Source organism: Mercenaria mercenaria, chromosome 3, assembly GCF_021730395.1.
Source record: "Mercenaria mercenaria strain notata chromosome 3, MADL_Memer_1, whole genome shotgun sequence".
Classification (NCBI taxonomy): domain Eukaryota; kingdom Metazoa; phylum Mollusca; class Bivalvia; order Venerida; family Veneridae; genus Mercenaria; species Mercenaria mercenaria.
In genome coordinates this window covers 82,991,174-83,008,548 of record NC_069363.1, presented here as the reverse complement: position 1 = coordinate 83,008,548, position 17,375 = coordinate 82,991,174, and the positions used below count along the sequence as shown (strand labels likewise).

At 37.1% G+C, this 17,375-nt stretch overlaps 2 protein-coding genes across 5 annotated transcripts in view; one reads left to right on the top strand and one right to left on the bottom strand.

Moving 5' to 3' along the window:
- Positions 1–3,396, bottom strand: part of LOC123523393 (ATP-binding cassette sub-family C member 4-like) — a 124,214-nt gene extending 120,818 nt beyond the window's left edge. For 3 of the 4 annotated variants that reach the window (XM_053539089.1, XM_053539091.1, XM_053539092.1), the window contains exon 1: positions 3,282–3,396. The gene's annotated coding sequence lies outside the window, so the exon portion shown is untranslated. The remainder of the gene's footprint in view (positions 1–3,281) is intronic. The other variant, XM_053539090.1, reaches the window with a different exon arrangement.
- Positions 3,397–12,354: 8,958 nt separating this feature from the next.
- Positions 12,355–16,460, top strand: LOC128555950 (uncharacterized). Its single transcript, XM_053539796.1, has 2 exons — positions 12,355–12,378; positions 13,929–16,460. Exons 1-2 carry the CDS (start codon positions 12,355–12,357, stop codon positions 16,458–16,460), a joined length of 2,556 nt encoding a protein of 851 aa, XP_053395771.1.
- The last annotated feature ends 915 nt before the right edge of the window (positions 16,461–17,375 follow it).

Sequence of the window (17,375 nt, the reverse complement as noted above, 5' to 3'; positions counted from 1 at the left end):
TTCCAGATGTTCTGTATTTTTAGTGAACAGTAAAATGTTTAGCAATCCAATTCAATGTGGAAAGTAAAATGAAATACACCCAAATAGAAAATATCTAATATATTACTAGTATGTCCCTTTAATGTCTCTGCTCTACATGTCTAAGAGGCATCACATTTTTCTTGATCACAAAATTTTCTTTTATATGAACATATTACACATTTCTGGTTAAAATATTATAAATATATCTATTTCTGAGAAATATATGGACATTTACATGCATTTCAAAGCTTTCTAAATTCCTACCTATGTTTTGAAAAAAAGTACTATCTGTAAATGGTGGGACAGTATGTTTTATTTGCAACGTTCCGTGCGTCTAGAAGTTGACCCTTTCAAACGAGCTTTCAGCCTTCTTGCTTAAAACCATAGTCCATTTTGGCTGATATAACAGTAGAAATAGGTATGTGTATATAATAAAAGGGTCATTAAAGCAGTACCTTGATCTGCACTGGTGCGCATGCATTCGGCTCTCGTGGAGTTTTGCCAGACTGGAGCACATTCGGCGCAAGCGCCTCGTCTGATTCAGACTTGATAAAATCCAGTTGAGCCTTATACAACATTGCATATCAAAGTGTTGTTATAATAATCCTATTTTATTGACATCTTGGTGTCCACTTCGTACAGCCCAACTAATTTATCTGCGTTGAAACATGTGATTACTTAGTGACTGTCCCATAGTTCTTCGCGAACTTTAATTTTAACTTGACATATTCATTTGTATTTGCTATTTATAGATCTGTTTTCAACCCTTTTGTTCCTGCTCTTCTTACCCTGCATGAAGTTGATATCTTTTAGTTACTATCGAATCCCAATATTTTATCAAACATCATCTTTGTCAGTAATCATGAAAATAACGGAAGGTCTATTTAAAATTATTTCATTATTTCATTGAATGTGCCTATTTTTTTTTAGTAAGTCTTCTTATAATAAACAATTTGAATCAACCTTTCTGGTGTTTTTTTTTTATTTTCTGGGTCTAAAACATCGGAATGGCTAATGTTTCTGTGTCAAGATACTTATTTTATTTTCAAAATGCTATCACGGACATCCTATCTGAAACCAAGCGTCAGATCAGAAACTTGATACGATCTGATTTAATATTTAATTTCGATTTCAACTTTTGTTTTTAAAAGGAGAGAAAGTGTATAAACAAAGTAAAAAAATAAGAGTTGAAACAAAAACAACGTGCTGAATTCTAGGAACAAAACAATATAAATATTGCACTGATGGTGCTTTTAACTTAATTGCAAGTAAAAAAAAAAAATATGATAATGGATGCCTGACTTACAGTAAATGAAAGGAATTGTCATGATTATTACCACTTTAACTTTATCAAAAGTAGTAAAATACGGGACACTGAAAAAGAAAGTTGGGAATGTATACTTCGTTCTACTCCATTGACCAATAACATTTTATTTAGTAAAAATAACATAGAGATACGAGTATTAATGAACATTTGCAAAGATCTTTAAATGACCTCAAACATGCAATATTAATAATATATCGCGTTATAGTACCAAAACTCACTTTCAAGACGGTCTTCATAAAAAACGAGTCTGAAAAGACAAACATACACACGAGAAATAAATGCAACTTTTAACGTCAAATGACTGATATAATAAATCATTATATTTTTATGTTCAGCAAATTTAAAAAGGGAAATGTGCAAACAATGCGTAGTATTTTCTGTATTTTATATTTTCTGTATTTGTATTGCATTGTGTTACAGGGAATGACCATAAAATTATATTGGATTACAAAACACCTTTTGATTTTTTCATAGATCTTAAAAAATGTTGATTACTGGGTATTCTAACACGACCAGCAAATAATCTACATACATGTAGAGCAAAATCTATCTCGGGTTATTCTGCAATATACCACTCGCGTGCAATGACGTCATCCGATCCAGGTGTGTAGCGCGGTCGTAAAAAGTAGTTACCACTTTTTTCTAACACTGTTGATACTAGTTTGTCGTGTTAGAATCGAAATAATAAGTTCCCAAGTGTGATTTATCGTAGAATAACCCGAGTTTTTCGTTCTTATGCGAAACAATATATCATTCAGGCCTACGGCCTTCGTGATATATTCTTACGCATAAGAACTCAAAACTTGGGTTATTCTACGATAAACCACGTTTGGGAACTTATTATTTCTTAATTATGCAAACAAATAATCCCAAGAAATTCAAACGATACATAAACTGCGAACATATCAAACGTTTAAACATGCTTTCAAATGTGAAGACTGTGTTTTATTGAACTGTAAGAAGTATGAACGATCGCTATTAAGTCAGTTACGATATGGAATTTTACCGCTAAGATTAGAGACAGGTAAATAATTATGTTGGTGAAGCGACTCGAAGATAGTCTCTGCAGATTATGTAATGCGCGAGTTGTAGAGAATGAAATACACTTAATTTTTAGCTGTGAACTCCACAACAATATAAAAAGTAGAACATTTGGTGATCTAATATGCAATAGAGATTTCACTGATATGACATTGATTGACAAAATGTCCTTTGTGCTTCATTCCTATCCAAGAAAAACCGCTAAATACATTGTGAAAGCGTACCTTTATAGAAGAAATGTTATTTACTCACGACGTTTTTGAGTATAATTATTAACTGTATTGATTTTACAGTGTATAGTATATGCCTTGTATATCATGGCCGTAGCGACTATTGCGGCAACCGATTAGTCGTTTTCAATATTCCCCAGCAGCATCCGAAAATGCCAGCCAGTGTAGAGGTCACTCCCAGGCGCGTAGCGTGAAACACTCAGTTACTCTCCTGATTGCTGAGTAACATTTGCAATCAAAGGGGTAAAAGATCGAAAGAAGCAATGAACAGATAAGGCGAGGGTATGAGGCTAGCGCCAATGTTTTCGCATATGTTAGTAAACTGTATTTTTGTAGATTTGTAAATTTCAGAAGAAAATACAAGACCGTAGCTTGGCTAATTTGTTCGATCTTAAACACTACATATCTCAACCTCCTCTCCTAAATAAAAATTAATACAAAATCACTGCACAAATTATTTAGATTGCATCTATTTCTGACTCCTACTGACAAGGAAATGTTTGAAGAAATATCAGCAGTCGTTCAATTAAGATGTTCCATTTTTTTAAATGTAATTTATTAGCCAGTTCAATGATTGATAAAACATTTCTGTTGCATATGCATATCTGAAACTTTGAGATACGGTCAAAATAAATGTACTTGAATATAGATTTTAAATTTACCTAATGCAGATTTTGGTATTCCTTGTCCTACAGCTTAGTAAATATTTCACAATTGTCATTCATATAATAATTTCTATTGTAGACGCCTGTAAATTTTCACCGTGTTCAAATGTACATGATACCATACTGATTATATCAACAAATGTTTTATCCTATTGGATGCCAGGTAAACATAATTTGATATCCTTTCATGATCCTTTCATGAAATTTTAGTAATCTTCAAAAGATTCACCTGATATAATACTGAATCTAGTTTAGCGGTCAAAAAAATGTTAACTGTATCAAAATGACAGTATGTGTTATCAGATACATTTGCATTATAATCTAAACACTGCTGCTAAATGCAAAAAGTATCTACAATACTCTATGAAACGGCTTTTAAAGGCGTACGCTAGAATTCCCTGTATATGAGATGGGCGAAAATTTTGGGGGAAATCCGTTTTCAAGGGCAGATAACTCTTTTTCGATACCGGTGACCTATGATTTTATTGCATTTTTTTGTTTCTTAGATGATTGTCCTTGAATTATCCAAAGTTTGAAGAAATTCTGTTATTGGGAAAATTTTCGCACCATATTCTAGCATACGTCCTTAAATGTAAATAGCGAAATGAATACCGGAAGGTAAGTCTTTTTGTCTTTTTAGTTGCTTGGATCTCATTACTTGGTGATATGGGCATATACTCAGTTCCAAAAGAAAGTGTGCACTTTTTAAGTTTAAATATTTCAAAAAATTCCCCGACGTTTTTGTTTCATTTTTTCATACACTAACTCTCAGGTATAACTCAAAATCTAAAATGCACACCAATTTGTTTACGAACTGATTTAAATTTTGGTACCAAACATTATAAGTTTTCATGTAAATAACCGAGAAAAAATAACAGAAAACTAAGTGCACACTTTCTTTTGGAACTGAGTGTAAGTTGCAGTGTCATTGCATTTGTAAAACGAAATCAGAAAAAAAAGCTCTTAAACAGAAACCTTAATACTATAAATGTAAGGAAATTCAGAAGATTGCAGAAAAAACAACGTCTTATATTAACTGGAGATGTATGCAGCTACTTTTATTCCAAGAAGAGTGGCGGAATAAGTTTTCCGTCAACTTTTTCGATAGAAATTATTAACTTAAATTACTCAAATTTAGAATTTAAACAAACAATAGCAAAACTCATTCGGTCAGATGTGTTTAACCTAATGATAACTTTCTGTTAACGTTTACACTTATCATTGCTTCAAAATTGTACGAGTATTTTATACGAATCAAAATTTATATATTTTATTATCATATTAGAAAAAGTGTATTCGTGTAGTACACTTTAAGATATATCCATAATATGTGTCAAACAAGTTATGTCATACATTGTAAATACCAGTTTAAACTTTGATCTTCCCTACTCAGTTTCAAATAAGCTCCAGTATTACAGTATCAGCCAAGGGTGAGGGTCAAAGGTGTTGCCCATAATTATATCAAAACAATATCTTAGAACTTTTCATTCGAAACAATAGAAAAGTCAGTTTGGGAAGTTTCTTTATTGGCTACTTAAGGCAAGTAGCTGCTTAATTAATGCCTATAGGTGGCCCCTAAGGCATGATGTGCTGTATACTTCAATCTCTGTTCAACATTAAATGTGGTCAAAAAGTCTCATTGAATCTTCATTCATCGTGCACCTCATCCCCTCAGCCTTCAAATTTTATTTATTGAATTTCCTTTTTTATATTTTTATTGTCGAAAAATGACGATATGCCTTTGCGTATGGTAGTATGCTGAGCTACGTGCCTGTCATGTGCATTATAGATGTACGCAGGTCATACTGTCCATTCGTTTTTACAAGAAGCCACACGTTCTCTTTCTATTCCCAAAATCATTACCCATAGTGAGGTTCAACTGACCTACACAAACGGAAGAGGATTTCCTTTTTCACATCCTCCCGCTGAGTAGCTTCAGAATTGGTTGCGCTACGCCCTGACTCCCCTGTATATGTAATAAAACAGGCATGTTAAACCCCATCAAATAGCTATTTCCAAACATTCACAAGGATTGCATTTTTTATTCGTGTAACATTCGGATCCCGAATTAAAATTCGCACCACTCCCACCGTCATTTCGTACTTGGGCACTTATAACCGGAGCAATAATTAACGATTTCACGAAGTTCCAAAAATCTCCATATACCTTTGCTACGTTACGGACCACTGTGGGATTTGTGTTTATTCCGAGTGCAAATATTTTTTGGTAGATGATAAGCTGACATGTCGTGCTAAAGCCCAGGTATTTTCAAATCGTTAGAAACTGCTGAAAATTATGGTGGCTGATTTCTGCCATTTTGTGTTGGCGTGTTGGGTGAAAACACGAAAACACGAAAACTCGACAAATACCTAATTTTTGTCGAGTTTTCTTGTTTTCATGTTGGCTGGGCGAAAACACGAAAACTTAACATATATTACGCGAAAACTCGACGTTTAGAGGGCGCCGACACGACAAATTTATCTGTGCATTTTCAGTGGCTTTCTACCAACAACAAACCTGTTAAAATGCATGAAATGTGTTTTTTTGGAATTTTGGACTCTATGTGACCACACTATTTTCAAGAGAAAAGTCACCGCTTCGAAAATATCTGCAATGTGAATGGAAAAACGGCAACACTCGCAGTGCAAAATAATACATGGATGGAACCGGAAAGTTGTTGGCTGGAACATGGTCGGTAAAATATATTCAAATAGGATGTAAAATTGCAGGAAAATGCAGAAAACCTTCTAGTACATGGGGGCAGCCATTAAGGTGGACACATTGTGATCATAAACAAAAGTCACATGATCACCCGCCCTGACCGGTTATAGCAAGAAAAATATCCATATTTCAAAAGTGTGGGGTTAGAACTTTTGCTGAGTGTATTTGTCGTGTCGTACTCTTGACTCATGTAAGTGCAAAAATGTAGATGCTGTTTTTCCGAAGCAAAGATAGATCATGCCAATTTGAAGTCTAAATGTTAGACATACAACGTTGATGATTCTAAGCCAAGAAAGAGACATGTAATAAATCATCCGCTAGCATTACAATTGACCTATGCGCACTTGCATTACCTTTTGGTGCAATTATTTGTGTACAGCAAATCTATTTTTGGTTTTAGCGTGCAATAAAAAACAACAAGATATCGACTATTTCGATGCTGGATAGTGAAACTGGGCACATCTGAGGAAGCTGGAGCTGTCACTTAAATATTGGTATGAGGAATAACTATTTTAAGTTTAAAGCAAATCCATCAAGTTAGTACAGAGTTCAGAAGAAAAAAGAGAAAGTGTAAAAAAAAATAACCAAGGTGGGGACGTGGAAAGACACCGACGCCGCCGCCAGGGTGTGTAGGATAGCTCTCCATATACTTCGTATAGTCGAGCTAAAAACGATTCGTGTGTATATAAACCGAAACCTTTTAGGCGGATGTACGTCAGTTGTATTCGGGGGAGCTTGGGTTAGATCTCTTAAACACTCGTTTCATAGTCTTATTACCGGATCTTCGCTTCCTCTATCCTATCTGTTTAGCTCTTAAACTATGCCAGTATATTTAGTTTTCAATTATTCTCATTCATGTAAAATAAGATACTGGCAGAAAAATACAAGTACGTTGTCAAAATATTTAATAGTTCTATGCAGTCGGATTAAGGTGGAGTGTGACCTTTAAATTATTTTTAAATACATCTATGAAAAATTAACGAAAGAAAATTGAGGATATTTCTGATTTATTCCCGCTTTCCGTTGGGCTCTTATTTAAGCCACATTTGTTTGGTGCGCTGTCAAACTTGGCCACTAACGGCACTTTTTGTGCGTCATTTCTTGGCGTCATTTTCATTGTTTCTGTAAGGTTTTCAGCATATCCCTGTTTCAGTTGGAAGCGGACAAGAATGAAATTTATATATTTTTAAAAGATTTAAAATTCCCTTTCCTGTGATATATATTTCGTGAATTATCTATGACGTACCTTAAGATTATGACGCATTAAAGCGTTAGACTTACACAAAATTTAACGTAGAGTTTAGCTGGAAATTGTCCGTTTTTCGAGTATAACATTTTTTCGGGTCGAGGAATTTTGTTTAAATTTCAATCATAAATGCGCAAATATATTTACTTGCATTTGGTTAACTAAAAATTGTATGTCACCGAATTCGTTTTTTCAGTACGACCGGTTTTGTCCCCACCCACCCCGAGCTAAAATGCGACGTTATTTGGTGGTATTTTTAAAATTACGCTGAAGTTTCGGACGATTTCGGAAAACTTGTACTATGAAACATGTTGTCGACATTCTATCGTAAAAATATACGTTCAATGAAAGCATATTCTGAAATATAAGAAATAACACATATACAGTAAATCGAATAATAATAGAAAAAAGAAGTCCCGGCCAGTTTTGAGTTGCGAACGTTTGGTTTTTACTTCAAGTATAATAAACTTTATTAGCGTTGGATTTTAATACGTGATTTTAATGAAATTACTTCTGTCAAAAACGCATCATTAAATGTTTGTATTTTCTTTATTATTAGTATTTGATGTGAATATGTGTTATAATGGACTCATGCATCGTGTTAGAATCGAAATAAGAAATTCCAAGGTGAGATTTATCGTAGAATATATATTTATTTTTGGGGTGTTGGGGTTAACGTCGCACTCCGTAGAAGCAATATAAAACTGATCAGGAGTGGGTATGGGGGTAGGGACAATGTCATAGCATATGAGTATGTTGTTGTCTTGGTCATTGACTAATAAAGTTTGTATCGGCAGATTGTTGTTGCTCTTTTATCAAAATTTCGATCAAAATTTATAAATTTTGTTGTTTATTTTTTCTTGCTCCACTTGCACTTGTTATTGTAAATACATATTTAAATTTGAAAACACTTACAATCCTAAATACATACATGATTTCAGATGCTTTATACTACAGCTGCTATTGACCATAAGAACAATTTGCTTAATGGCAATTGTCCATCACTAGTAAAATTTGGAAGGATAAGCAACCGTGTCTGTAACAACAGACTATGAATTCCAAAGCATTATTTCCTAAATAAAAACAAGTTACCTACCCCATAATAAAAGAGAATCAACGGCAGCAAAAAGAACAGATCATAAATTATCATTTAGACTTTGTTATCCTCATTGCCATAGTATAACACTCAATTTCAGTCATATAAACTATCACTTCATTAATTTCTACATGGAAATCATACCGTTATGTAGAGACCGTACCATAGCTCTTCGCATACTTTGATTTTTCAAACTAAAGTGATTTTTACAAGTGCACCGGTTACGATAAAAATGTAAACAACGGACTCTGTCTATAAAACTTTGAAATGAATGAATGACAGTCGATCTTAGTCATAATACTGATTGACAGTGAATGCTAATGGCTCCATGTGTTGCAGAAAGGTATTTAGTTTGTAACTGTAATTTCCCATTAATTGAAATTCTCTCAAAACTGGTAAAATAATTACTTATATTTGGACAAATCTTATCGTCTTTGCCGTTCGGCAGCTGCAAAAAGGGCAAATATAAAATATTCAGTGTAAGTAATATTTCACTGGTACTGCCAGTTAGTAAGTTCATACTTTGAACAACACGTCAGAGAAATTTGGGCAGATTTGACCAATTATGACGTTGGCAGCATTAGATTATATTTTTTCTTTACACAAAAAATGCCGTTAGGTAACAAAGCGAATACGCCGATAATCCGGAGTTCACCGATTATTGTTCCAGTTCACTCAATGTAATCCAGCAATTAAACTGCATAGCTATTAGCTACTGCTGTTATAGGGAAGTGGTAGAGTGTCTGTCTTAGGTGTGAGAGGTCCTGGGTTCGAGTCCCAGTTAGAGCTTAACTATTTAGATTCTGCTAAAGCATACTTTTTCTGTTAATAGACTGTTCCAGATGTTCTAAATTTTTAGCACACAGTATCATGGATCAGTATTTAGCAATCCAGATCAAAGTTGAATGTTAAATCAAATGCACCCAATTAGAAAATATTGACTATATTATGTCCCTTTGATGTTTATGCTCTCCATGTTCAAGAAGAGTTACATGTCCTTGATCACAGTATTTTCGTTATCATGAAAATATTAAATGCTCATAACTCCGCACTTCTGGTTAAAATATTGTCTATATTTCTGTTTTTGAGAAATATATGGACATTTGTCTTCATTTAAAAGCTTTTTAACTTCAAACCTATGATTTGAAAAACTTAGGTACTATCTCTACGTTATGACTATTTCCGTGTCATTATACTGCAAAGCACTTACTCAACCCTATTCACTCCGTCGAGGGTGGGGTTAGTATAAAGAAATCAAATTTCAATTCCAGCCGCCTTCTTCTTATGCCCTTACACTCATCTCCCAAAATTTATTGCAGAAAAAAATACATCAATCAAAATTAATCATGCCATGAATTTCCCAGTCCAATACTTCCACTTTATATTTCCCGCAGTAGTGCACTATGACAAGTCTATATCTGCATGTAGTTCTCGTGCGGCTATCAGTGTGTAACATTATTAACCGTTAATAAGTAGGCTATAGTATTTATACGACTTTACAACTATGCTTTGCACGGAATGTCACAGGTCAGAGGGTTAGGTAGACTGGCTGTACTAATCACTGGTTAACAAACTGTAGGGAATCTAAAATGATAGTATATTCATGGCATGTAATGCACGAAATGATTATACGTCCTACACCTTAATACGTTAATCTAATCTAATCTAATCTAATCTAATAATCTAATCTAATCTAATCTAACCTAATATTCTAATCTAATCTAATCTAATCTATCTATCTGTGCAATAAATACTCAGAACCAATTAATATTTAATTACTAATATCGTCTGCACAATTCCTTTATCATTGTTTCGTGATATAGATTTTATATTTCAGCCTTAACACCTGTCACAAGACTTTAGCCTCTGTATTATTAGTTACATTGCTTGTTGGTGACATGATACGGGATATACGCTGTCGAGGAAATCCATATCAGGCGAGAGCGAAGCTCTAGCCTGATATGGATTTTCGAGACAGCGTATATCCCGTATCCTGTCACCAACAAGCTGTGTAACGATTTTATCTTGCCGACTACCCTTTACTTACACGCTATTATCTAATATTTTGTAAATTAACAAAGCCGCAGCCATTTTTTTTAAATCAAAATTCATATCTGAAATGTACTAGCAGGATATGGAATTATCCTGTCTCCACGTGACGTCTATTGACCAACAGAAATGCAAGAAACTTGTAGGAGGCAAGATAAAATTTAAGAATTTAAAGGAGTTCATCACAATATTTTGTGCGCAGCTCAATCGCGCAGCAAGCGATATCCACTGTAAAATTCAGAATTCGCCGCCGAAAGTGCATAATTGTCGGATATGCAGCGCACTCGCGCAAAAGATATCGTATGTACTGACAATATAGGTCGTGCATCCATATTTTACCTTTAAAAGTGATGGTGTTTTATTGGAGGAGGAGTTGTAAGAAGTGCTCGAATCGAATACATTGTGGACAGCCAATTTGAAAGTAAACTATTTCGTCCAGTAATGATGCAGCCGACTCCAAGTCAAATAAAATTCCAGAAAATCTTAACGTAGATATATTTCCTTCAAGTTCAAATGTGACTTCCTAAAAGTGTTGTTATACTTTTTGTGCCCAATCCCGCATTTCACGCAGTAAGACCAGAGTTATGGCCCTTAATAGTCAAATTGTACATAAAGGGTCTCAACTTTTGTGTCGCATGTACCTCAAAATTATATGCGCCAAGTGTCAAGAAACCACACAAGAATTAAATTCAGCATGCGAAGTTGTGCACCAGTGTTCTTTTTTTTGAGGTTTCACTCAATAAAAACAGATTTATGTCCTTGACGTGGTCTATATATACGTAAATGGGATGTGAAAGCTTGTGTAGCACGTATCTCAAAAAGTATTTGACCTAGTGGCAAGCAACGTTAAAGGAGCATTATTCCGCATGTGAGTAAGAATATTGGTTAAGAAACTGATAATAACGTTGTGCAATTTGTTTTGTAAGAAAAAAAAAATGTTCATAATTTTTAGGTGGGTGGGGTAATGAAAAAATACTTTTATGGGTGGAGTGAATATTTTTTAATTTTTCTTGAAAACAAGCACGGGTTGATATTATTTTTTTGGTTAAGATTTTTTTGTCTTAGTTCTAGCTTACATAATATAAAATTTGGAAAAATTCTGTCCGCTAGATTTTTCATATCATTAAGAAATACTTCGTGTTTTTTCTCAGTTTCAGATACTTTCGACATCTGTCAAGAGTAATTTTTCCGATTTAATATATCTATATGTTGACATTTTATGCATAGTTATAGTGGTGTTATTAATTCGGATGCATAAACAGTAACATCAGAGTGAAACTTTGAATAAATAATTGTTTGCAGTAGTTTTATTATGACATGTATGTACTGTTTCTTCAGACAAAAATACCGATTTGGTGTTCTTAATAAACTTTGAATATTGAAAAAAGAAGCACGGGTACCTATTATTTTTATTTTTTATTTTAACTTGTCATACATCAATCTATAAATATGCAAAGTTACAAAAAATTCTGTCCGCTAGAAATAATTGTGAAAAACATCTTTAATAATAATTTCTGTGCATTTATACGGGTATAAAGTACATTGGGACTTCCTGCAAATTCATGAATCACACAAGCGATACTTGGCCTTCCAGTGTGGTTCATAACCATATGAACGCACAAAAAAAATATAGCATTCAATTCTTATATTTACATTTTACGATACCTTGCTACAAAAATAACTGAATTTGCTTTCTAGAAGTATCAGAAAATCAAAATAAATGTCAAGATATCCTTCCGTCATCCTATAACAGAACAGTCAAAAGGCCCGCCCACGTTCAACGATAATTCGCCTTCCGATAAAAATAGTTCCTGGTTTTGGTTTGAAATATTTTAACTCCAGTGAAAATTCATACAGTCGTGTTCTGTGATCTTTGACACCAGAAAAATTAGTTAAAGCTATAATTAAATGTTCTTTTTCAAAGTTCTGGCGTCCAATTTTGAAATAATTTTTGGAACATGACCATTCTGTTCATTGATAAGGTATGTTGATGTTTTAATGTATTTAAAAGTTAATGCCTTATGTAATACAAAATTAATGATGCTTGTTCTACAGAAATTAGCCTTGAACATTATGCCATTCTGTTATAAAACTTCCATTTGGCAAGTGATTTGAAGTCAGCGACCTTATCGTAGAATAACCCGAGTTTTTCGTTCTTATGCGTAAGAATATATCACTCAGGCCGTAGGCCTTCGTGATATATTCTTACGCATAAGAATTCAATCATAATCACACATTAAACCCGAATGCTAACTAAGTTAATTATAATTGAAAAACATCCCGAAAATTCACAGCTCAAAACTAGCCGGGACTTCATTTTTCTGTTATAATACGAATTATAGGCCTATGTGTTATTTTCTTATATTTCAGTATATTATGCTAACATTAAACGTATAAATAAACGAAATCATGTCGGCAATAAGCTCCATAGTACAAATTTTCCGAAATCATCCGAAACTATAGATCAGCGTATTTTTTAAAAATACCACCAAGTAACATCGCGTTTACTTCATTTTTCTATTATAATTCGATTTACTGTATATGTGATATTTTTTATATTTCAGTATATGCTTTCATTGTAGGGATAGTGCACGTTTTTTTGTGTATTAACATCTGCAAAAGCCCGCGGGATTGTTTGTGACCGAGACCGATGGTCGAGGTCACAAACATATCCCAAGGGCTTCTGCAGACGTTAATACACAAAACAAACGTGTATTGTCGCTATTCTTGCATAAAAACATTTCACGACGACTAAATGTATTGTTTTCATACGTGATGACTTTACGATTCCGGTACATTTTCTAATTACCATTCTAGTTGTTCTTGGAAACGGTAAACATGTTTTAAATATCCGTATCCAGGGCCAAGAAATAAACAACACCATCAGAAGTACATCCTGAAGGTTTTTAAACGATTTTTTAAATCTCTAGTTATTACAAACATGAAATTACCAATAATTGTTCATGTAACTTAACAATTTGGTGAACAGGAGCACAATTTCAAGAAGAATAATTTTAATACTTAATAACTTTAGCTGGCTGTGGCTCAAGGGAGAGGAGAAGAGCTGGAAGCCAACCACTGGCACGTAGTGCCTGATCAACACTACGGACCCGCCGCCTAGAGAGTGTCCTGGGATTAAAGGGTCGAAACACTTGACGACGGGCGGTTCCTGGCTGAGGATGTCAGTGGTTAAAGCGGTACAGAACCGTATTATACACACTTATACCCGGATGACCGGTGACATCCAGGAAAGTCTGGATGGCAACCAGGAATAGACTGGTGACACTGGAGAGACAGGTGACCCCCAGGAAAAGATTGGACCAGGGGCATGATGGGCCAGCAACCCAGAATGCAGTCTTCGTGAGAGGACACCCACTCACAACAGCTACAGACTCGAATACAGGAGAATACCCCCAGAGTCTTCCGAGAGGGGGGGGGGGGGAGGATGAAAGACTCAAGTTATTGGATTCATCGTTGACGACACGGCTAGTACAAAGGACATTGACTGGAACACCGACTGGAAACCCGACAGAAGCGAGATGTAGATGTGGGAAAATCTGCAAGAACCTTAGGGGCCTGCACATCCACCAGTCGAAGTCCGCGTGTGGTCGGAGGGCAACACAGCAGCAGCGCACAGGTTCAAAACCTGGTGAGACGCAGGAGGATCCTAGTCAGGACTCAACCCACAGTACTAGGGACCTCTCCGCTCCTGAGCAGCCAACCGCCTCCATGCAGAACCTCATTGGGACACAGGCAAGTGAATACTCAAGATGACCCTGAGCCATTAGCAGAAGTACCAAAGCAGAATCGAGCAGCACCAAGCAACGCGTCAGAAGATCGAAAGCCAAGGATCAACTGGCCAAAGACTTCTGATAAGGAGGCATGGAAAGATCTAGATAGAGAGTTAGATATCATTCTGACGTCAGCACTTCAAGGTGCAGCAGACCGGAAGCTGATATCCATGACAACCTTGATTTACACTGTCAGCAAGGAGAGGTTCGGAATTGTCGAACATAAACAAACCAAGACTTCCAAACAACCTAACAGAAGACAGCGTCTGATCGAGGGTATCAGGAAAGAACTACGGTCTCTCAGTAAGGCATACAAGAAGGCAAGTGAGGAGGAGAGAATTGGTCTCCAAGGACTCAGAGACATCCAGAGAAGCCAGCTGCTTTCACTTAGAAGGGCAGAGGCGGCAAACAAGAGAAGAAAGCTGAAGGTAAGAAAAAGGGCTGCTTTTGTGGCTAACCCATTCAAGTTCTCAAAGTCACTCTTCGACAAAGAGAAATCCGGCAAGCTCGAGAGCAGTATAGAGGAGGTACAGCAATACCTTAGGGATACTCACTCCGATCCTCAGAGAGAAGAGCCCCTAGGCGATTGCCCAATAACTGAAGCAGAAACACCACCTACCACACCTCTAGACATCAAGGAACCTACGTTCCAAGAAGTGAAAGATGTGGTGAGAAAGGCCAGAGCCGGCTCAGCACCAGGACCTAATGGAATACCGTACAAGGTATACAAAATGTGCCCCTACCTATTGCGCAGATTGTGGTCACTTCTCAGAGTTATTTGGAGAAAGGGAAAGATTCCGGATTGTTGGCAACATGCAGAGGGTATCTTTATCCCCAAGGAGAAAAACTCCACACACATCAATCAGTTCAGAACAATATCACTGCTGAACGTTGAAGGGAAGATCTTTTTTGCAGTCCTATCAAGACGACTGACTTCTTATCTGACAGCTAATAAGTATATTGATATGTCAGTTCAGAAAGGAGGAGTGCCAGGATTTTCCGGTTGTGTTGAACATACCAGTGCTATAAGCCAACTAATCCGAGAAGCCAAGGTAAACAACAGCGATCTAACAGTGGTTTGGCTGGACCTTGCAAACGCCTATGGTTCTATACCACACCAGCTGATTGAGAAAGCCATGAAGCAGTACTACATTCCTGAACACATACAAGGAATCATCAATGGGTACTTCAATGGCATACAGCTGCGCTTTGCATTGGGCAACAGAATGACATCTTGGCAAAAGCTAGAGAAAGACATCGTCACAGGTTGTACCATCTCCGTCGTCTTGTTTGTAATGGGAATGAATCTCATCATCAACGCAGCCAAGAGGGAAACCCGAGGTCCTAAAACTGCATCTGGGGTGTACCTACCAGCAAACAGAGGTTTCATGGACGACTTGACGGTGTCAACAAAGACTCATATACAGGCGAGATGGGTACTGTCAGCACTGGATGAGGCTGCCACATGGGCAAGAATGAAATTCAAGGCAAAGAAATCAAGAAGTCTGGTCATTAGAAAGGGGCAGACCACAAAGAAGTTCAACCTCCAGGTTCAAGGAGAGGACATTCCATCTATCGTAGACAGTCCGATCAAGTGCCTCGGAAAATGGTATGATGCAAGCTTAAAGGATGCCAACAACATTCAGCGCATTAAAAACCAGTTACAGGAAGGGTTGAAACAGATCGACCAGACTGGCCTGCCTGGGAAGTTTAAGGCATGGCTTTTCCAACATGGGCTCCTACCCAGATTGATGTGGCCCTTAATGCTTTACGAAATAGCAACATCAACAGTAGAAGGCTTGGAAAGAACGGTCAGCAGATACTTACGTCGACGGTTTGGGGTCCCACCCAGCTTCAGCAACATTGGTCTCTACAGCAGAACTAATCAGCTTCAGCTCCCACTCTCATCATTGGTGGAGGAGTTCAAGGTTGCAAAGACAAGACTGGTGGTCACTCTTAAAGAGTCAAAGGATGACTTAATCCGAAAAGCTGGAATTGAAACTCGGACTGGACGGAAATGGTCTGCAAGCCAGGCAGTTAGCCAAGCCGAAAGTAGACTCCAGCACAAAGATATAGTTGGGACTACTGCTGTTGGTCGTCAAGGGCTCGGATTCATCAAAAGCCAGAGATGGGGCTCAGCTGACAGTACCACAAAGAGGCAGATGATACAGAATGAAGTACGCTTGGCAGAGGAGGAAGAAAGGAGGACAAAGCAGTTTCAATGGGTGCCCAGGGTGCTTGGACAAAGTGGTGTACCACAGATAGAAAACTGACATGGGCAGAAATCTGGCGCTACGAACCAGTCAGACTTAGCTTCTTGCTAAGATCTGTTTATGACCTGCTACCATCACCTTCCAACTTACACCGATGGGGACTACAAGACAACCCAATTTGTCCATTGTGCGACAAGGTAGGAACCATGGAGCATGTGCTTTCAGCCTGCTCCACATCGTTAACCCAAGGCAGATACAGGTGGAGACATGACTGCGTACTTGGAGAAATCGCAGTCACCTTGGAACGTGAGAGAACCAAGAAGAGGGAAAAGCAAAGCCCACAGATAATACAATTTGTCAAGGAAGGCCAGACTGCACCAAAGAAAAAGCAGCATCAACATCCCTCCTTGATGAATCAGACAAGTGGGAAATGGCAGTTGACCGCAGAAGAAAACTGATCTTCCCTGACATCGTACAGACCAACTTGAGACCAGACATTGTTATCTGGTCCAGGAAAGACAAACGCCTTGCGATGATAGAGCTGACAGTTCCTTGGTAAACTCGCTGTGAAGAGGCTTATGAGCGTAAGCGGGCCAAGTACACAGAGCTCCAAGAGCTGTGCAAAGAGTGAGGTTGGAAGACATGGCTCTTCCCTGTTGAAATTGGGTCAAGAGGCTTCCCAGCACAGTCCTTGTGGAGAATGTTAAGCGCCATGGGCATCACAGGAGGAGAGAGGAAGAAGGTCATTGGAAGGCTTAGTCTCGCTGCTGAAAGGGCATCCAGCTGGCTGTGGCTCAAGAGAGAGGAGAAGAGCTGGAAGCCAACCACTGACACGTAGTGCCTGATCAACACTACGGACCCGCCGCCTAGAGAGTGTCCTGGGATTAAAGGGTCGAAACACTTGACGACGGGCGGTTCCTGGCTGAGGATGTCAGTGGTTAAAGTGGTATAGAACCGTATTATACACACATACAT

Coding starts and splice junctions, on each gene's coding strand:
- LOC128555950 (XM_053539796.1), top strand. CDS start 12,355: ATGACCATTCTGTTCATTGATAAG. Junction 12,379..13,928: donor CCATTCTGTTCATTGATAAG/GTATGTTGATGT, acceptor GAAACCCGACAG/AAGCGAGATGTAGATGTGGG.